Source organism: Sinohyriopsis cumingii, chromosome 9, assembly GCF_028554795.1.
Source record: "Sinohyriopsis cumingii isolate HCF-2022 chromosome 9, ASM2855479v2, whole genome shotgun sequence".
Classification (NCBI taxonomy): domain Eukaryota; kingdom Metazoa; phylum Mollusca; class Bivalvia; order Unionida; family Unionidae; genus Sinohyriopsis; species Sinohyriopsis cumingii.
Genome location: NC_142969.1, coordinates 98,815,602 through 98,839,455, shown reverse-complemented (window position 1 = coordinate 98,839,455; position 23,854 = coordinate 98,815,602). Strand labels below are relative to the sequence as shown.

General features: G+C 34.6%; 1 protein-coding gene across 1 annotated transcript in view; it reads left to right on the top strand.

Moving 5' to 3' along the window:
* Nucleotides 1–2,023: 2,023 nt before the first annotated feature.
* Nucleotides 2,024–23,854, top strand: part of LOC149792314 (limb region 1 protein homolog) — a 45,331-nt gene continuing 23,500 nt past the window's right edge. Inside the window, exons 1-4 of the mRNA XM_089970890.1 lie at nucleotides 2,024–2,087; nucleotides 6,409–6,473; nucleotides 16,554–16,647; nucleotides 20,996–21,082. Of these exons, the coding sequence (XP_089827016.1) occupies nucleotides 6,435–6,473; nucleotides 16,554–16,647; nucleotides 20,996–21,082 (220 nt within the window). The 5' untranslated portion in view covers nucleotides 2,024–2,087; nucleotides 6,409–6,434. The remainder of the gene's footprint in view (nucleotides 2,088–6,408; nucleotides 6,474–16,553; nucleotides 16,648–20,995; nucleotides 21,083–23,854) is intronic.

The window sequence follows — 23,854 nt, the reverse complement described above, 5'->3', positions numbered from 1 at the left end:
AAAAGCAATTCACATTTTTGGAAGATTTTTGCTGTATTCGACCTTTACAATTTGTAGCTTGCTGTGTATAAAATTTACTTTGTATCTGCCATATGTTTGTCCACATTACAATTTGTAGCTTGCTGTGTATATAATTCACTTTGCATCTGCCATATGTTAGTCCACAAGCTGATGTAATGATTTAAGTTTGGGATTGATAGTATGTGGCACACATAAATTGGTTTATTCTGCTTTACTTTCCAGATCTTTAATTTGCTGTGTGACATGTGATTTTTATCATTACTGTGCTACATGTGCTGTTTATCACTACTGTGTGACATGTGCTGTGTATCTTTGCTGTGTGACATGGGCTGTTTATCATTACTGTGTGACATGCTGTGTATCATTACTGTGTGACATGTGCTGTGTACCATTGCTGTGTGACATGGGCTGTTTATCATTAATGTGTGACGTGGGCTGTGAAATGTATATGCAGGGTGTTAGATGGTTTTGGTTTTGAAATGTATATGCATGGTGTTAGATGGTTTTGGTTTGAAATGTATATAGAGGGTGTTAGATGGTTTTGGTTTGAAATGTATATGCAGTGTGTTAGATGATGTGATCATTGGATGGTTTTGGTTTGAATTGTATACGCAGGGTGTTAGATGGTTTTGGTTTGAAATGTATGTGCAGGGTGTTAGATGGTGGGATCATTGGATGGTTTGGCTTGAAATGTATATGCAGGGTGTTAGATGGTGGGATCATTGGATGGTTTTGGTTTGAATTGTATATGCAGGGCGTTAGATGGTGGGATCATTGGATGTTTTTTTTTTAAAAATTGTATATGCAGGGTGTTAGATGGTTTTGGTTTGAAATGTATATGCAGGGTGTTAGATGGTGGGATCATTGGATGGTTTTGGTTTGAAATGTATATGCAGGGTGTTAGATGGTGGGATCATTGGATGGTTTTGGTTTGAAATGTATATGCAGGGTGTTAGATGATGGGATCATTGGATGGTTTTGGTTTGAAATGTATATGCAGGGTGTTAGATGGTGGGATCATTGGATGGTTTTGGTTTGAAATGTATATGCAGGGTGTTAGATGATGGGATCATTGGATGGTTTTGGTTTGAATTGTATATGCAGGGTGTTAGATGGTTTTGGTTTGAAATGTATATGCAGGGTGTTAGATGGTGGGATCATTGGATGGTTTTGGTTTGAATTGTATATGCAGGGTGTTAGATGGTGGAATCATTGGATGCTTTTTGTTTAGTTATGGTTAGATTGATGACGTTTGAATGCAGCTGCATTAACATAATCACCACACATCACTACAGTCCTAGGCTCCACCCCATGGTCCAGGCTCACCTATCCAAGGTTGTTGATATCAATCACATGCAAGGATAACCAGTCACCCTTCCAGTGTCATTGATATCCAGCACATGCAAGGATAACCAATCACCTTTCCAAGGTTATTGATATGCATCACATGCAAGGATAACCAATCACCTTCCAGGGTCATTGATATCCAGCACATGCAAGGATAACCAGTCACCTTTCCAAGGTCATTCATACGCATCACATGCAAGGATAACCAATCACCTTCCAGGGTCATTGATATCCAACACATGCAAGGATAAACAATCACCTTCCAGGGTCATTGATATGCATCACATGCAAGGATAACCAATCACCTTTCCAGGATCATTGATATGCATCACATGCAGGTCCTTGTTTTCAGATTCCAATGTCATAAAACCACATGATGCTGTAATCGAAGTCACAGAAGATAATTGTAGTTGGTAGTTAATGAAAAAAATAAAGTTGAGAGAGGAGATTGCACTACATTGATATCTGGGGAAAAATCATGATTTGTTGAGATGTTGCACACACACACACACACACACACATAAAATGATTTTAACAAGTGAAATTGAATGTAAGTGTCCATTTGATTTTTTGCATAGGAGTAGGAACATTTCAAATTTGTGTCTGTATGCCAATGTCAGTCTTAAATATTTTTACCTCTTTACTTTCAGATTTGTGGTACACATACTTGCCATTTCTTTACTCATGTGTGTCTTTCCTAGGAGTCCTTGTTCTACTATGTAAGTGTTTTGATCTGAGAGATTTATAACATGGATGGATTATATCTCTCAAAGCCTATGACATAATATTTGTTTTCTGTTGCTAAAAGTAGTTAATGCTTCTAATAATAAACCACATTCTATGTTTAGCTTTTCTGGCATTTATGTTAAGGGAGATGAAAAATTCTACTTCAGAGAGGAAATGATTATCAGTCGGTTAGTTTGCTTCTCAGTAACACTTCAAGTGATGCAGAATCATTTCTAAATAAACCTGTTCTGCAGCAATAACTGCTTAATTATTTCTAAATATATTCTCAAAATAGTGTATAAATTTGTTTAACTCATTAAGACTGGGAGGTTATTTTCATTTTCTGTTAAGATGGGGGGTAGAAGAGAAAGGTTTCTTGTTATTGCCAATTAAATCAAGTACATGTACTTCTGATTTTGAGAAACTTTCACATCAACAGTTTTCTTAGGTAAACACACAAGCAGATGGGTGAAATTTATGCTATGCTGTGTTGTTTGTTGGTCCATTGGATTTTACCATTTTGTCCTCTTTTACCCCAAATCCCTCAGATGTGCCAGGATGCTCTGTCCGAGTGAAATTTTTTCATGGCTGCAAAAAGTCTCAAATCTGGACAAAAGCTCTAGAATGACTGAATTTTTGACACAAGAAAATCCGGTTTCAAAAATATATTTTTTCTTTTCTTCAGATATATTATTTTTTATGCAAAAACATCTACATTACTTGGCATTTTGGTAAAGCTACAACCTTACTCTTTTCTGTAATACCACCTGCTCGGGTGTAATTTGAACTGTAGTGATGTCACAGGCCCTGGCATAAGGGTACAACTTCACAATGCAAAATAAATTCTCCTGTAAAAGACGGAGAGAAATTCACCATAGGTACATGACAAGAATACTAAAATCATGTACATTTCTCTTAAAATGTTAAATAGTAACTTCTCTGTGGTATAAATTTTATAATATGAAGGTAAATAGTAACATCTTTGTGGTATAAATTTTATAATATGAATGAAGAAGGTAAATAGTAAATTCTTTGTGGTATAAATATTATTATATGAATGAAGAAGGTAAATAGTAAATTCTTTGTGGTATAAATATTATTATATGAATGAAGAATGTAAATAGTAAATTCTTTGTGGTATAAATATTATTATATGAATGAAGATGGTAAATAGTAAATTCTTTGTTGTATATTTTTTATAATATGAATGAAGAAACTTGAACTCATCTATTCATAGGCACTTAAATGATTTTCTCAACTTAAATAATATAAAGGTCACATTGAATTAATATAAAGGTCACATTGAGTTAATTTAATAATTGTTTTGGTATCATTGCGAAGAACGATGGTATTTATCAGCATGGTTATTTTGAGTGCTTAACAATGAAAATGTAAATATGATACTATTCCTTGTTTTACAACCTGTTGATCCTTATGGGGATGGGCCATCAGCTGTACATGCCTAACTAGGGTTCAATCTAAATAAAATCAGATCTCTACTATCCTATGTGAAGACCTGACAGTGACTGCTTTGGGGTCATGTTCTGGTGACCTATGTTATTATCATAACTGCTAATTTTATCAGCCAATCAGATGAAGTCTTATATCTTTGCATTTAGAGACTGTTTTTTTAAAAACTAAATTGAATGCAGAAATTTTAATCAGAGTATAATGTTAATCTCATTTTTTATTTTGTGTTCATTGTGCATTTTTAAAATAAAATTTAAACAAAAAGAGAAATAAAGATAGAAAAAAAGAACAACTAAGAGATGTTTCTTTTGGAATCCTAACATAACCAATCATACTGACAATAATAATAATGATAATTTATTTGTAGAGGGTGACTCATTTAGTCAAAGACTATTCTCTCTTGAGGCCCTCTTAAGAAATTATAGCAATCTGCATTAGGAAAAAGATAACAGTAATTATTATATGATCATTTTTTTCTCCATTAACTTTACATTCTCAGAATTGTTTAGTATTTTATGATATTGCACACCTTCATATTTCATTCATGTGCATAAAGGAACTACTTTCTATTGTAAACAAACAATGGATGCAGACGCCAGCACTTTTGATTTGTAAACAAATCATGTACACTGGCATAGTAGGCGCTTTATATTTTGGTTGATGAAATTTATTCTGAATGAACTAAAGCAGATGTTTCATGGACTGCCACATACCAGCTGCTTTGGCACATTCTGCGTTATCTTTTTGGATACAATCTTTCGGATTTAGGCTAGCTATACAGTAGATGCCCGACAGGGTCCTTACAAATAACATACAAGTGACAAGGCATAAATTGTCTTCTTTAGCTAGTAATAAGAATGGCAAAAAATATACTTACAGTTTTACATCCTGAATTTCCTCAAAATGTACTTTCTTAGTTCTGCAAATCCGAATTACATCAGCCACTTCATAGGTTCTCAATATTGATTACACATTTTGATATTGTACTGTAATTTTGAATATAAGTGCAATTACATCCTCCTTACTGTACTCAAAATGAAATAAGCATTAAATTCCATAGCATCTTTTAGATAATTGCAGTTGCAAGACTTCATATTTTTCCCACTTTATGATTTCAAACATTCAATGACCGAAACAGAAACACATTTGCAGATGTCAACATGCTTCTTCCTTGCTTCTTCATACCGATGTATTTCATGTGGAATTGTCACTTAAATCCAGTCCATAATCATGAAATTTCGTAGAATCAACAAAAATACCAAAATCTATTAATTCCAGATCAAATGGAAAAGTTTCTGCAGTGCACATTCATTCACAATATGACTCAAAAATTCAATTTTAACTAGACACATTTTCTTTTGAAAGTTACCATATGTCCACTGCGCGACTAAGGTCAAATTTATCTGGGCGAAGTTACATGTGCAGTAATAATGTTGTTTTTGTGTAATGATCAATCTGCGCTTATGTATTTAGTTTGGAATACGGCATACATTCAGTTACTTTGTTTCTTGTAGTGTATTTTGTTAATATAATTAAGCATTAGGTAGAATAAGAAAATGAGCATATAATAAAAAGGTTACTGCATTTGTATGGGAAAATATGAAATATGAACTCGTTTTATGGGATGGATATACTGCACTCCCATGGTCGTGCAGTATTTCCATCCAAAAAACTTGTTCATATTTTCCCATACAAATGCAGTAACCTATAATTTCTATTTATTTTAACATGTTTTCAGTATTATGGATGCAAAATTCTATTACAGTCTATTAGTAACACATGCATATTCATAATATCTCATCTTAAATACTGTAATATTTTCTGCATAAACTACAGATTTAGAATATAGTCTTCTGATATTGCTAATTGCCTGGAAAATCTTTAAAGTTATGTTAAAAATCCAAATTACTCACACACAGACACACACTTACTGTAGATAGGATTAGGTGCCAGTCCCAGTATCCAATTTGAAACCACTCTTGCTTGTGTTACTAAAACAAGTAAACAATCATGGTTACCATCTTTTTAGCTTGGGAAATCTGGATTTGTGAAGTAGTTCACATTTATATAACTTTATGATAAGGTAAGAATTTTCAAAATAGTTTATTTTACGTAAGAAGTTGATTTCTCCCTGGCAAGATGCCATATGGAGAAACATCATAGAAACCTCAAAATTTCCTACTGAATACCTTGGTTTTTACCACTACAAATTTTTATATTCAGCTAATCAGAAACCTTATTACGTTTAAAGATGTCTTAGAATTTGGTATCAGAAACTTTATTACATTTAAAGATGTCTTAGAATTTAGTATCAGGAGCCTCATTACATTTACCAGTTTTTAGTCCAGGTGTCAGGATAATGTGACTGGGGGGGGGACATGATGGTACATGTCTGCAGCATAATTCCCCAGTGTTAGACATCACTATAAACTGACACACTGCATACATTGTAGCAATATATCTAAAATTGTTAAAGTTACGTTAAAAATCTAAATCACACACACACACAGTATCAGAAACCTTGTACATTTACTAGAGTGTTAGAATTTGGTATTCATGTTTTTGAAAATCAAAATAACTTGCATCATACCTGGAATTTCCTAGGCCAGTATTGGGTCCAACTGTAGACCAGTAATGGATCCAACTATGGGCCTTATTCCAAAATAAAAATGACGTGTATCACCCAAAATTTCAACGTAATTCAACCATCTCATGTAAGTAAGATCTGGTCTTATTATTTCAGCATAATGTAATATTATTAATATAATTATTATTATAATTAAAGGTACATCCCTGGGATTGTTTGAGGAGAAATTCTTTAATCTATTTTCTCACTGATTTCAGTGTGTACTCCACTTGGATTTGGCAGAATGTTCACTGTCATGGGACAGCTGGTGGTGAAACCTAAGGTCAGTTAATTAGTAATTCTTGGAAATTACTCTTATAACAATTAAGTTATTTTTATTGTGTGTTTACATCATCCAAACTTCATGAATATGTCATTCCACCATATGTCCCTCTTGTGTATAGTTCAGGTGTTTGTGTTAACACATTAACCCCTGGAAGTGTTTGTAATTTTTGCCTGAAATTCAAGTAGGATACACATTTTGAAAGCTATTTCTGAATACATAACATATCAACTTCCAGGTGATTTTGCAATAAACTAATGCCTAGTTGTGTTAAAAACATCTTTTTTTTTGCCTAATGGACCCCTCATTTTCTTATCGAGACAACTCTTTATTTAAAATGTGTATCTTATGCTACAGTTTGCAAAGATTCATCTGTTTGCAGTTCATAAAGGTCTGCCTTAGATCTGAGACCAAAAAGTCTAAACTCTGGACACAAAATCGGATTCCGACCTCAGGTGAATTTTGGGTGACAAAAAATATGGTCTAAAAATGAGGCTTTTCCTTCTGTATTTTGTAGTGTAACTAGAACTTCCAGATTATTTGGTTTTATTGTAGAGCGACATCTGTATACCGTTTTATAATACCACCCATATCAGTGTATCATACATGACCTTGAGGGGCCCCGAGTGGCTGAGTGGTCTAAAGCGCTCTCTGTTACGGATCACTGCCATCTCACCTCTGTCTGCGTGGGTTTGAGTCTAGGATTCGGCCAGTGTGGGTATGTGAGAAAGCTTGCCAGTAGCTTCTCGTGGGTTGGTGGTTCTTCCCGGGGTTTTCCCGGGTTCTTCCTCCACCATTAATACTGGCCGCCATGCAAAGCCTATCGTATGCTGAAAAATGGCAATAAACCCAACAACAGCATGACCTTGATGCTACAAAGCTTGGCAATAGGCTACTACCTCCTGCCACGTAAATTTGTTGCCAGGGGTTAATGGGTTAAAAGTATTGTATGTCTCATTGATCCAGACTTGAGGAATATGTTATTCCAGGTATTGTGTAAAAGTATTGTATATGTCATTAATCCAGACTTAAGGAATATGTCATTCCAGGTATTTGTTTAAAAGTATTATATATGTCATTAATCCAGACTTAAGAAATATGTCATTCCAGGTATTTGTGTAAAAGTATTATATATGTCATTAATCCAGACTTAAGGAATATGTAATTCCAGGTATTTGTGTAAAAGTATTATATATGTCATTAATCCAGACTTAAGAAATATGTCATTCCAGGTATTTGTGTAAAAGTATTGTATACATCATTATTCCAGACTTAAGGAATATGTAATTCCAGTTATTTGTGTAAAAGTATTGTATATGTCATTATTCCAGACTTAAGGAATATGTCATTCCAGTTATTTGTGTAAAAGTATTGTATATGTCATTATTCCAGACTTAAGGAATATGTCATTCCAGGTATTTGTGTAAAAGTATTGTATATGTCATTATTCCAGACTTAAGGAATATGTCATTCCAGTTATTTGTGTAAAAGTGTTGTTTATGTCATTATTCCAGACTCAAGGAATATGTAATTCCAGTCATTTGTGTAAAAGTATTGTATATGTAATTTATCCAGACTTAAAGAATATGTCATTCCAGGTATTTGTGTAAAAGTATTGTATATGTCATTATTCCAGACTTAAGGAATATGTAATTCCAGTTATTTGTGTAAAAGTGTTGTATATGTCATTATTCCAGACTTAAGGAATATGTAATTCCAGTTATTTGTGTAAAGGTATTGTATATGTAATTTATCCAGACTTAAAGAATATGTCATTCCAGCTATTTGTGTAAAATTCTTATATATGTCATTAATCCAGACTTAAGGAATATGTAATTCCAGGTATTTGTGTAAACGTATTATATATGTCATTAATCCAGACTTAAGGAATATGTAATTCCAGTTATTTGTGTAAAAGTATTGTATATGTCATTATTCCAGACTTAAGGAATATGTAATTCCAGGTATTTGTGTAAAAGTATTGTATATGTCATTATTCCAGACTTAAGGAATATGTCATTCCAGGTATTTGTGTAAAAGTATTGTATATGTCATTATTCCAGACTTAAGGAATATGTAATTCCAGGTATTTGTGTAAAAGTATTGTATATGTCATTATTCCAGACTTAAGGAATATGTCATTCCAGTTATTTGTGTAAAAGTGTTGTATATGTCATTATTCCAGACTTAAGGAATATGTAATTCCAGTCATTTGTGTAAAAGTATTGTATATGTAATTTATCCAGACTTAAAGAATATGTCATTCCAGGTATTTGTGTAAAAGTATTGTATATGTCATTATTCCAGACTTAAGGAATATGTAATTCCAGTTATTTGTGTAAAAGTGTTGTATATGTCATTATTCCAGACTTAAGGAATATGTAATTCCAGTTATTTGTGTAAAGGTATTGTATATGTAATTTATCCAGACTTAAAGAATATGTCATTCCAGCTATTTGTGTAAAATTCTTATATATGTCATTAATCCAGACTTAAGGAATATGTAATTCCAGGTATTTGTGTAAACGTATTATATATGTCATTAATCCAGACTTAAGGAATATGTAATTCCAGTTATTTGTGTAAAAGTATTGTATATGTCATTATTCCAGACTTAAGGAATATGTAATTCCAGGTATTTGTGTAAAAGTATTGTATATGTCATTATTCCAGACTTAAGGAATATGTCATTCCAGGTATTTGTGTAAAAGTATTGTATATGTCATTATTCCAGACTTAAGGAATATGTAATTCCAGGTATTTGTGTAAAAGTATTGTATATGTCATTATTCCAGACTTAAGGAATATGTAATTCCAGGAATTTGTATAAAAGTATTGTATATGTCATTAATCCAGACTTAAGAAATATGTAATTCCAGTTATTTGTGTAAAAGTATTGTATATGTCATTATTCCAGACTTAAGGAATATGTAATTCCAGGAATTTGTATAAAAGTATTGTATATGTTATTAATCCAGACTTCAGGAATATGTAATTCCAGGTATTTGTGTAAAAGTATTGTATATGTCATTAATCCAGATTTAAAGAATATGTCATTCGTTTTTCGTACAGTTCCACCTTGTGTACATAAGATATTTGTGTTATGATTATTGTGAGTGTCATTGATGCAGACTTCATTGATATGTCATTCTACTATGTGTACAGTCCAGGTATTTTTTTAAATTACAGTACGTGTCATTGATCTAAGACTTCATGAATATGTCATTCCACTTTGTTTACAGTTCAGCCACCATTTAAAGATATGCATGTAATTTTATTTGTATTGATCTTCAATTAGTATCCCTAACTCAGCCAAAAATATCAATTTGGAACTCGACAGGATTTTACCAAGTGAAACTCAGACTTACTTGATTCATGCTGGGCTCTATGATATCCCACACAAATTTGTATAATCATGCTAGGCGTATGATATCCCACACTAATTTGTATAATCATGCTAGGCTTTGATATCCCACACAGATTTGTATAATCATGCTAGGCCTATGATATCCCACACAAATTTGTATAATCATGCTAGGCCTATGATATCCCACACAAATTTATATAATCATGCTAGGCCTATGATATCCTACACTAATTTGTATAATCATGCTAGACTCATGATATCCCACACAAATTTATATAATCATGCCCTGCCCACTACAGCCCACACAAATTTAAAGTATCATACTAGCCTATGATAAACCACTCCGGTGGCCTAGTGGTTAGAGCATCCGCCTCTTATGTGGGAGGTCATGAGTTCGATGCACAGCCGAGTCATACCAAAGACTTACCATTAAGAGGTTAGTGTTAGGACTGTTTGGCCTGGTGTCAGGATAATGTGACAGGGTGGGACATTATGCCACATGTCTGCGTTGTGATGCCCCAGTGCTAGACATCACTATAAACTGCCACACTGCAGACATCATGGCGATATGACTGAAAAATTGTTAAAGCTACATTAAAAATCCAAATCACACACACTAGCCTATGATATCCCAGACAGATTTACATAATCATGCTAGGCCTGTGCTATCCCACACAAATTTTTATGATCATTATGCAAATTCAAATAAAAGCTTGCTGAATTTTGTATTCTTTGCATATTGCATCCACTCAACAAGATCAGTCTACAAAATATGTAACAGAACATCTGATATCAGGCCTGGCCATGTGGTCTAGATAGTAACAGAACATCTGACACCAGACCTGGCCATGTGGTCTAGATAGTAAGTAACAAAACATCTGACACCAGACCTGGCCATGTGGTCTAGATAGTATGTAACAGAACATCTGATACCAGACCTGGCCATGTGGTCTAGATAGTATGTAACAGAACATCTGACACCAGACCTGGCCATGTGGTATAGATAGTAAGTAACAGAACATCTGACACCAGACCTGACTGTGTGGTCTAGATAGTATGTAACAGAACATCTGATACCAGACCTGGGGTGTGGTCTAGATAGTAAGTAACAGAACATCTGACACTGGACCTGGCCATGTGGTCTAGATAGTAAGTAACAGAACATCTGACACCAGACCTGGTCGTGTGGTCTAGATAGTAAGTAACAGAACATCTAACATCAGACCTGGCTATGCAGTCTACGTAATAAGTAACAGAACATCTGACATCAGTCCTGGCCATTCATGCATAGATCAGACCTGGCTATGCATGCAGACATCAGACCTGGCAATGCAGTCTACATAATAAGTAATAGAACATCTCGCATCAGACCTGGCCATGCATGCAGAGATCAGACCTGGCAATGCATTCTGCATAATAAGTAACAAAACATCTCACATCAGACCTGGCTATGCATGCAGAGATCAGACCTGGCATTACAATCTACATAATAAGTAATAGAACATCACACATCAGACCTGGCCATGTAGGGCCCCGAGTGGTCTAAAGCACTCACTGCTACAGATCACTGCCATCTCAGCTCTGTCTGCATGGGTTCAAGACTCAAGCTTAGCCAATGTGGGTACATGAGAAAGCTTGCCAGTAGCTTCTTGTGGGTGGGTGGCTCTTTCTGGGGTTTTCCCTGGTTCTTCCTCCACCATTAATACTGGCTGCCATGTATAGCCTCTCTTGTGCTGAAAAATGGAATAAAACCCTATAACAGCAACAACAACCTAGCCATGCATGCAAAGATAAGACCTGGCCATGCATGCAAAGAACAAAGCTGGCCATGCATGCAAAGAACAAACCTGGCCATGCATGCAAAAGATAAGACCTGGCCATGCATACAAAGAACAAACCTGGCCATGCATGCAAAAGAGGCTTTAAGTTAACAATCATCACAAGCCGGAAATCTTTAGTCATCTTTTACACTATAAAAATGCATACTTTGGCAATTTACTTTAAATGAAAGTATATACCTTGGTAATATACATTATATGAAAATACATTTCTTGGCAAAACACATTGTATGAAATTACATTTCTTGGCAATTTACATTACATGAAAAATACAGTCCTTAGCAATAGACACTGTATGAAAATACATTCCTTGGCAAATTGCTTTGTTTGAAAATATATACCTTGATACCTTGGCAACATACACTGTATCAAAATATATTCCTTGCATTCCTTGGCAGTTTACACTGAATGAAAATAAATTCCTTGGCAATTTACATTATATGAAAATACATGCCTTGGCAATATACACTATATGAAAATACATTCCTTGAAGTTGTATAGCTAATAAATACAGACACGGCAACAGGGAAGTATTAAAACTAATATTAAATAATACAAGCACAGCAATATGCAAGTTTTACAGCTGACAGCAGATAATACAAACACATTTATATGGAAGTTTTATAGCTGACACCAAATAATACAAATACCGCTACACTTAAGTATTTCAGCTGACACCAAATAATACAAACACTGCTACATAATTCTTCACAGGTGACAACAAATAATACAAACACTGCTACAGGGAATTTTACAGCAGACACCAAATAATACAAACACTGCTACAGGGAATTTTACAGATGACAACAAATAATACAAACACTGCTACAGGGAATTTTACAGCAGACACCAAATAATACAAACACTGCTACAGGGAATTTTACAGATGACAACAAATAATACAAACACTGCTACAGGGAATTTTACAGCAGGCACCAAATAATACAAACACTGCTACAGGGAATTTTACAGCAGACACCAAATAATACAAACACTGCTACAGGGAATTTTACAGATGACAACAAATAATACAAACACTGCTACAGGGAATTTTACAGCAGACACCAAATAATACAAACACTGCTACAGGGAATTTTACAGATGACAACAAATAATACAAACACTGCTACAGGGAATTTTACAGCAGACACCAAATAATACAAACACTGCTACAGGGAATTTTACAGATGACAACAAATAATACAAACACTGCTACAGCGAATTTTACAGCAGACACCAAATAATACAAACACTGCTACAGGGAATTTTACAGATGACAACAAATAATACAAACACTGCTACAGGGAATTTTACAGCAGGCACCAAATAATACAAACACTGCTACAGAGAATTTTACAGCAGACACCAAATAATACAAACACTGCTACAGGGAATTTTACAGCAGACACCATATAATACAAACACTGCTACAGGGAATTTTACAGCAGACACCAAATAATACAAACACTGTTACAGGGAATTTTACAGCTGACACCAAATAATACAAACACTGCTACAGGGAATTTTACAGCAGACACCAAATAATACAAACACTGCTACAGGGAATTTTACAGCTGACACCAAATAATACAAACACTGCTACAGGGAATTTTACAGCAGACACCAAATAATACAAACACTGCCACAGGGAATTTTACAGATGACAACAAATAATACAAACACTGCCACAGGGAATTTTACAGATGACAACAAATAATACAAACACTGCTACAGGGAATTTTACAGCAGACACCAAATAATACAAACACTGCTACAGGGAATTTTACAGATGACAACAAATAATACAAACACTGCTACAGGGAATTTTACAGCAGACACCAAATAATACAAACACTGCTACAGAGAATTTTACAGCAGACACCAAATAATACAAACACTGCTACAGGGAATTTTACAGATGACAACAAATAATACAAACACTGCTACAGGGAATTTTACAGCAGGCACCAAATAATACAAACACTGCTACAGAGAATTTTACAGCAGACACCAAATAATACAAACACTGCTACAGGGAATTTTACAGCAGACACCATATAATACAAACACTGCTACAGGGAATTTTACAGCAGACACCAAATAATACAAACACTGTTACAGGGAATTTTACAGCTGACACCAAATAATACAAACACTGCTACAGGGAATTTTACAGCAGACACCAAATAATACAAACACTGCCACAGGGAATTTTACAGATGACACCAAATAATACAAACACTGCTACAGGAAATTTTACAGCAGACACCAAATAATACAAACACTGCTACAGGGAATTTTACAGCAGACACCAAATGATACAAACACCGCTACAGGGAATTTTACAGCTGATAGTAAATAATGCAATCAGAGGTACAAAAATCATTCATGTTATTTATTAAAACTATTTCCATCCAACTCAGATGCTGCAAATTTCAACTCAGATTATGTGTAGCATACACATATCAGGTTGGAGAGTTACCTAAACTTGGATTATGTATAGCATACACAGATCAGGTTGGAGAGTTACCTCAACTTGGTTTATGTATAACGTACACAGATCAGGTTGGAGTGTTACCTCAACTTGGATTATATATAGCGTACACAAGTCAGGTTGGAGACTTAACTCAACTTGGATTATGTATAGCATACACAGATCAGGTTAGAGAGTTGTCTCAACTTGAATTATGCTTGGAGAGTTACCTCAACTTGGATTATGCCTGGAGAGTTACCTAAGCTTGGATTGTGCATAGCATGCACAGCTCAGGTTGGAGAGTTACCTCAACTTGGAGAGCTACCTCAACTCAGCAACTGCTGGAATTCTTCCCTTCTATAGAGAACCTTCAGACCAGAACTTCAAATTTCACATAAATGTTCCCTAGCAGGAAATTATTCTTTCAGATCCTTCAGGCTGATACTTTGTAATGAATATTTTATTTACTGTAAGTTGCATGCACACTCATTTGCATTAGAAGATATTTCATAATTGCATTTTTTTAAAATTTAAATTAATTTATAAACAAAAATAAGCTAACATCACTATGTGAGATAATCTATTTTGATTGTCAAGCTTACTGTTACTGTGTATTCACTTTGCTGTGATCCTGATTTATGGGATCTTCACGGTGTAACTTGTATCTTATAATAATGTGTAGTCATTTTCTTGTGATGCTGTTTTATGGGATCTTCACCATTTAACTTGTACCCCATAACACTGTGCAGTCATTCACACCAAGCTATAATACTGTACAGTCATTCATACCAAGCTATAATAATGTATAGTCATTCATACCAAGCTATAATAATGTATAGTCATTCATGCCAAGCTATAATAATGTATAGTCATTCATGCCAAGCTATAATAATGTATAGTCATTCATGTCAAGCTATAATAATGTATAGTCATTCATGCCAAGCTATAATAATGTATAGTCATTCATGCCAAGCTATAATAATATAGTCATTAACACATAGCTATAATACTTTACTGTCATTCATACCAAGCTATAATACTGTACAGTCATTCACACCTAGCTATAATACTGTACAGTCATTCATACCAAGCTGTAATAATGTAGTCATTCATACCAAGCTATAATACTGTACAGTCATTCACACCTAACTATAATACTGTGCAGTCAGTCACACCTAGCTATAATACTGTGCAGTCAGTCACACCAAGCTATAATACTGTACAGTCATTCATACCAAGCTATAATAATGTACAGTCATTCATACCAAGCTGTTATAATGTAGTCATTCACACCTAGCTATAATACTGTACAGTCATTCATACCAAGCTATAATACTGTAGTCATTCATATCAAGCCATAATACTGTACAGTCATTCACACCTAGCTATAATACTGTGCAGTCAGTCACACCAAGCTATAATACTGTACATTCACACCAAGCTATAATACTATAGTCATTCATACCATATGCTTATCCAGACACTCATTAATGATATTTATCTCAGAATAAAGAGACAAGGCATACAGAACCCAGATAAACAAATTTTGTAACAATATTCATAGAAAATAATGTATTATTATTAATTTTGTAACAGTATTCATACAAAATAATGTATTATTATTAATTTTGTCACAGTATTCATACAAAATAATGTATTGTTAATTTTGTTACAATATTCATTGAATAGTGTATTATTAATAATTTTGTAACAATATTGATGCAAAGTAATGTATTATTAATTTTGTAGCAATATTCATGCAAAATTGTATTATTATTAACTTGTAACAATGTTTGTACAAAGTAGCAATATTAATTTTGCAAGAATATTCATACCAAATAATGTATTGTTATTAATTTTGTAATAATATTGATACAAAGTAGTATTCATACAAAGTAATTTATTATTAATTTTGTAATAATATTTATATCAAATAAGGTATTTTTAGTAATTATGTTAAATTATTCATACAAAGTAATATACTATTAATTTTGTAATAATATTTATATCAAATAATGTATTATAAATGTGTAACAATATTCATGTTGTTGTTGTTGTTTTAGGGTTTAATGCCATTTTTCAGCACACGATAGGTTATACATGGTGGCCAGTATTAATGGTGGAGGAAGAACCCGGGAAAACCCCGGAAAGAACCACCGACCCTGGAGAAGCTACTGGCAAGCTTTCTCACATATCCACATTGACCGAATCCGAGACTCTAGCCTACGCAGACAGAGGTGAGATGGAGTGATCCGTTATGGCGAGCGCTTTTGACCACTCAGCCACTCTGGGGCCCCTACAGTATTCATGCAAAGTAATGTAATATTATTTATGTTACTACAGATTTATTTAAATGAGAAGGATTTTCTAAATTTTACATTTAAGTTATTTTTGTATTTCAGTTTTTACGAGATATGGAGATGGAATATCAGGTTATAGACCTGTCAGAACAAGACATGCTACGCAAATTAAAACATGTATCTTATAGTAATGGAGGTAAGTAGATATTTGTTTGCAAAAAGTTTTAGTTTTCCAGGTTCACCAAGTGTATGGAATGAGTCGTCATTTCCTGGTTCACCAAAAGTTTGGAATGACCTTAACATTTACCATCATTTCCTGTTAAACAAGATTGTCACAAGGTCTGTGCATATTAATGAGGTGATCTTGCACATGATTGGCTGAGCTTATTACCACATGAAAGTCTGTACTGAGTTTAATCAGACTTAGTTAAAAGGCTGATATCATCAAGATAGTATAATTTATATTTTGACCAAGTCTATTGGATATGAATAGGAGTTCTTTTATTTTATAATGGAGATTTTATTTTGCCATTGTCTAGATTGTATTTTGATTAAACCATATAAAGAGGTGTCAATCATGAAGATCTTGATTGAGCATGATTATAAGTGAAATTCATGCAAATTGTTTTATGTGACCTTGCAGATGATAGGTTGAGCCTGTCACAAGCAGTATTTCTGACAAGATTTTGACTAAACTTGTTCAGTAGTTTTATGTTATCAAGATGTTGGCTGAATTTGACTACAAGCTGATATACATACATTAATCTGAAATCTGATTGGCAGACCTACATATTTTAATGAGGTAATCTGAAATCGGATTGGCAGACCTACATACTTTAATGAGGTAATCTGATATCTGATTGGTAGACCTACATACTTTAATGAGGTAATCTGATATCTGATTGGTAGACCTACATACTTTAATGAGGTAATCTGATATCAGATTGGTAGACCTACATACTTTAATGAGGTAATCTGATATCAGATTGGCAGACCTACATACTTTAATGAGGTAATCTGATATCAGATTGGTAGACCTACATACTTTAATGAGGTAATCTGATATGGGATTGGCAGACATACATACTTTAATGAGGTAATCTGATATCTGATTGGCAGACCTACATACTTTAATGAGGTAATCTGATATCGGATTGGTAGACCTACATACTTTAATGAGGTAATCTGATATCTGATTGGTGGACCTACATACTTTAATGAGGTAATCTGATATCTGATTGGCAGACCTACATACTTTAATGGGGTAATCTGATATCGTATTGGTAGACCTACATACTTTAACGAGGTAATCTGATATCGGATTGGTAGACCTACATATTTTAATGAGGTAATCTGATATGGGATTGGCAGACATACATACTTTAATGAGGTAATCTGATATCTGATTGGCAGACCTACATACTTTAATGAGGTAATCTGATATCGGATTGGTAGACCTACATACTTTAATGAGGTAATCTGATATCTGATTGGTGGACCTACATACTTTAATGAGGTAATCTGATATCTGATTGGCAGACCTACATACTTTAATGGGGTAATCTGATATCGTATTGGTATACCTACATACGTTAATGAGGTAATCTGATATCGGATTGGTAGACCTACATATTTTAATGAGGTAATCTGATATGGGATTGGCAGACCTACATACTTTAATGAGGCAGTCTGATATTGGATTGGTAGACCTACATATTTTAATGAGGTAATCTGATATCTGATTGGTGGACCTACATACTTTAATGAGGTAATCTGATATCTGATTGGCAGACCTACATACTTTAATGGGGTAATCTGATATCTGATTGGCAGACCTACATACTTTAATGAGGTAATCTGATATCGGATTGGTAGACCTACATATTTTAATGAGGTAACCTGATATCTGATTGGTGGACCTACATACTTTAATGAGGTAATCTGATATCTGATTGGCAGACCTACATACTTTAATGAGGTAATCTGATATCTGATTGGCAGACCTACATACTTTAATGAGGTAATCTGATATCTGATTGGTGGACCTACATACTTTAATGAGGTAATCTGATATCTGATTGGCAGACCTACATACTTTAATGAGGTAATCTGATATCGGATTGGTAGACCTACATATTTTAATGAGGTAATCTGATATCGGATTGGTAGACCTACATATTTTAATGAGGTAATCTGATATCGGATTGGTAGACCTACATACTTTAATGGGGTAATCTGATATCGGATTGGTAGACCTACATACTTTAATGAGGTAATCTGATATCGGATTGGTAGACCTACATATTTTAATGAGGCAGTCTGATATTGGATTGGTAGACCTACATTATGGTTGTAGTTTGATCCACCTTAATTATGTATTATCAAAGTCATAGACAGGTTGTATAATAAGTAATGTCAGTGTATATTAATAAATAGGCAATATCAGTGTATATTAATAATAAGTAATATCAGTGTATATTAATAATAAGTAATATCAGTGTATATTAATAAATAAGGAATATCAGTGTATATTAATAAATAATGATAATTGTCACTGCATGCAAGAGGCAAAAAAAAATTATTCATGCACAGAAAGAATGGGTCATACATATGCAGAAGGGTTGGGTTGATGAGATGATGCTGCAGTGTATTAAAGAGTTTTATCTCATGTACAAAGTTTTTTATTATTTAAAATAAAATTTCATTTTGAGTTCGATTTAAAAGGTGTCCTGCAACTTACGACTCAAAAAAAACATACAGTGCACACAAAAATTACTTAAAAAATTAATTTATGGTGTCCCAACATATACAGTAAATATGATAATTTGCAAAAATGCAATTCACATTAACAAATGTAATATCTAGTTATTTCGGGTGTGATTATTAAAAAAAATTATGTGAGGATTTTGTCCATCAAACTTCTGTTGTTGAATTGGTGGAGCATCAGACTTGTGGTCCAGTGGTTGTGGGTTCAGTACCCACAGGCTACATCAGACTTGCGGTCCAGTGGTTGTGGTTTCAGTACCCACAGGCTACATCAGACTTGTGGTCCAGTGGTTGTGGGTTCAGTACCCACAGGCTACATCAGACTTGTGGCCAAGTGGTTGTGGGTTCAGTACCCACAGGCTACATCAGACTTGTGGCCAAGTGGTTGTGGGTTCAGTACCCACAGGCTACATCAGACTTGTGGTCCAGTGGTCTTGGGTTCAGTACCCACAGGCTACATCAGACTTGTGGTCCAGGGGTTGTGGTTTCAGTACCCACAGGCTACATCAGACTTGTGGTCCAGTGGTCTTGGGTTCAGTACCCACAGGCTACATCAGACTTGTGGCCAAGTGGTTGTGGGTTCAGTACCCACAGGCTTCATCAGACTTGTGGTCCAGGGGTTGTGGTTTCAGTACCCACAGGCTACATCAGACTTGTGGTCCAGTGGTTGTGGGTTCAGTACCCACAGGCTACATCAGCTGCTTTGATCTGCCCTTGGGAAAGGCATTTAGCTTCCATTTCCTTGGCATGATGTGATAATGTGATAAAAGTGCAGCTAAAACCGACAAAAAACTTATATCCATCCATCCATCTGTTACTAATCTTATCTTAAAATACAATAACACGAGTTGTCCAGCAGTTACAATTTCCAAACTGTGTGGATTGTTCACGCTAGGTAAGGAAGAACCCTATTAATTTTGGGCTAGAAGCTTAATGGTTGAAGTCCCTCTGACAAGAGGAACAAGATAGGTTTTCCAAACAATAAATCAAGTTCTTTACCACCTTTACTTACTACACCTGGGGATGGCTTGCATTGGGGAGAAAGATGAAGCCTATTGATTTGGAGTAAAATGGTCAAGGTAACAGTAGCTGAAAGAAGAACCATGGTTTCTCTAGTTCTCCACAACCTATAACTACCATGTTGCATGCTGGGTAAAGAATAATCCTAATGATTTCACTTTCAAAAACTCCCAAAAATCAAGGTCACTGTGACTCAGAGAGGAAGAATGGTTTCTGAACAATAACTGCGGTAACCAAAATCACTGGGTGGCTTGAAATTTGGGTAACGAAGAACCCTTTTGATTTTGGAGTAAAAAGATCAATGGTTAAAGTCACTGGCTGACAAAATAAAAGTTTCTACATGAGGATATTAGATCCACATGACTTTGTGGATAGTTTGCATTATGGGGTAAGGAAGAAGCGTGGTAATGTGGGGGTCCAGAAATCAAGGTCAGGAAGACTGAAAGAAGAAAAATGGTTTCTGGACCAAACTTTGTGTATGGCTCACAGTTAGAGTCAGGATGAAGCCTGTTGATTATGAAGTTGAAAGGTCAAGATCATTTTATCAGAAAGAAAAATAATGGTTTCTGGAGAGAAAAAAATCCAGTTACCTATGTAGAAAACTAAACATGGGGTGGGTGTATATTGTGTCATTCATGGTGCTCTTCTTTTTACATTAACTTGATTGTCTCTCAATGGCCATTCCTTACTTTATTCTCCCTGAAAATGGCTTTTGGTGAAAGTACTATGCCAGATGCAACTTATTTCATACATTTCAGGCACCTGTGGTATTTCAGGCGTCCCCTCTGAACCAGATTATGTCCAGGAAAAATTGGAGGAGTTGCAACAAGATAAGAAGGAATTAGGTAAGAAGAGTTAACTCCCCTTGTGGATTATTCTTCGCTGAATGACATATTTGATTATGACCCAAGTTGTATATATTAACAGTACTAGCCATTTATCGCTACATTCTCTGGACCCAGTTAATACTGTTGACATGAGTGAATGTCAATATGGGGGGGGGCTGAATTTTTTTAAAATAGAATTTAAATTTGTAAGACCTGACATGTTGATAGTAAGTAGGATTTACACTGAAAGAAAAAAAACATTGGAAATTGTGATTAAATGAAGGCAACAATAGTCTGAAATATACTTGTATCTTGGCAACTTGCATTTATGTAGTACACACCATGATGCATTAAGTACTGTAAATGTATTTGAAAAAGTAATGAATTCAGGTATAGGTCACATGTTAGAAAAGTCATGTATCAATCACATCTCTTTTAGAAATACAAATAACACATATATAAAATATGGTAGCCCTTGTTGATCTGTATCCCATTGTCAACAAACGCGTGCCACTAAACAGTTCACTAAGATAATTCATTGTCACTGGTTGTCAGTGGATGTTTATATACTAGAAGTATGTGCACTTAAATTGGCCTAGATTTTGGTCTGCCAAGGGGATGAGACTATTCGTAGGGAAATGATTACATGTGAACAAAATAAAACTTTGCAATGACATCTATGCAAGATGTCCCACCTTGAATTAACTTGATGACCAGGTATCTAGTTTCAAAAGATTGTTGATTTAATGTTTAATTTATCTTGCCATTTGGTAGGCAGTGTTAGCATACATTACTTTTCTCCTGCCAAAGAGAAACTTTCATGGCACAATAAAGATGTTCCAATCAGATTCCATTGCATTAATTCAAGTTTGGTGACAACTTCCTTTGATGAAGGGTGCGTTGTTTTTATTGAAGATTCTAGCTAGCTTTCTTTGATGAAGGGTGCATTGTGTTTATTGAAGATTCTAGCTGGCTTTCTATGAAGGGTGCATTGTTTTTATTGTTTTTCATGGGAAAAGATAATTATAATGCAGACCTTCAAAATTCCCATGGCTTGCTTAATGAGGCAACATAATTATAATGCAGACCTTCAAAATTCCCATTGCATGTTTCATGGGGCAAAAAATGCAGACCTTCAAAATTCCCATTGCATGTTTCCGGGGGCAAAATAATTATAATGCAGACATTCAAAGTTCCCATGGTTTGCTTCATAGGGCAAGATAATCATAATGCAGACCTTCAAAATTCCCATGGATTTTTTTATGGGGCAAAATAATTATAATGCAGGCAATCAGAAATCCAAATGCGGTTGAGGCCAAAATAAATATGCCAGATTCCTGTTGCAGTGGTTTAAAAAATAGGGAAGGTAGGTTTTTTTTTTTTAAATCTTTTTTTAACAGTATATATAAGGTACTAAACTCTCAAATGCTGGACAAAGCTGGCTTGATTAAATGCATAAAATCAATTTCAGGATTATTTTTTTTTAATGGGGAAGTGAAGTGCTAGGATCGTTAACAAAAAACAGGGACAGTTGGTCAACAGGAAACATAATTATTGGGGGGGGACACTAGGAAAGAAGAAATCTAATATTTTTCCAGGGGATGTAATTAATTTGAACCAGCTCATAAATATATGGAATTCACTTGAGAAAAGCTAGTCAACTTTAAAAAAAAGTTTGAAGGCCTTCATCATTTAATTACCTTGTACACCTTCCATATCATGAGATCAGAGTTATCTTTTCAAACATTTTAATCTAATAAATCTTGTTATCAAATCAGGTCATGATACACTTACATCAAACCATGCCATCAATTTGACATACTGACATCAAACCATGTCATCATACTGACACCAAAACCAATCATCATACAGACATCAAACCATGTCATCTTATTGACATACAGACATTAAACCAGGTCATCATACTGACATCAAACCATGTCATCATATAGACATCAAACCATGCCAACAATTTGACATACTGACATCAAACCATGTCATCATACTGACATCTAACCATGTCATCATACTGACATCAAACCAGGTCATCATACAGACATCAAACCATGTCATTGTATTGACATACAGACATCAAACCAGGTCATCATATAGACATCAAACCATGTCATCGTATTGACATACAGACATCAAACCAGGTCATCATACAGATATCTGTGTCATCACACTGATATCAAACCAGGTCATCATACAGACATCAAACCATGTCATCATACAGACATCTAACCATGTCATCATACTGACAACAAACCAGGTCATCATATAGACATCAAACCATGTCATCATATTGACATCAAACCATGTCATTGTATTGACATACAAACATAAAACCAGGTCATTGTACTGGCATCAAACCATGTCATCATATAGACATCAAACAATGTCGTCATATTGACATCAAACCATGTCATCATATTGATATCAAACCATGTCATCATATTGACATACATTAAACCATGCCATCATACAGACATCAAACCATGTCATCATACTGACATCAAAGCAGGTTATCATACTGACATCAAACCAGGTCATCATACAGACATCAAACCCAGTCATCATACAGACATCAAACCATACAGACATCAAACCCAGTCATCATACAGACATCTAACCATGTCATCGTACTGACATCAAACCATACTGACGTCAAACCAGGTCGTCAAGCTGACATCAAACCAGGTCATCATACTGACATCAAACTATGTCATCATATAGACATCAAACCATGTCATCATATTAACATACAGACATAAAACCAGGTCATTGTAC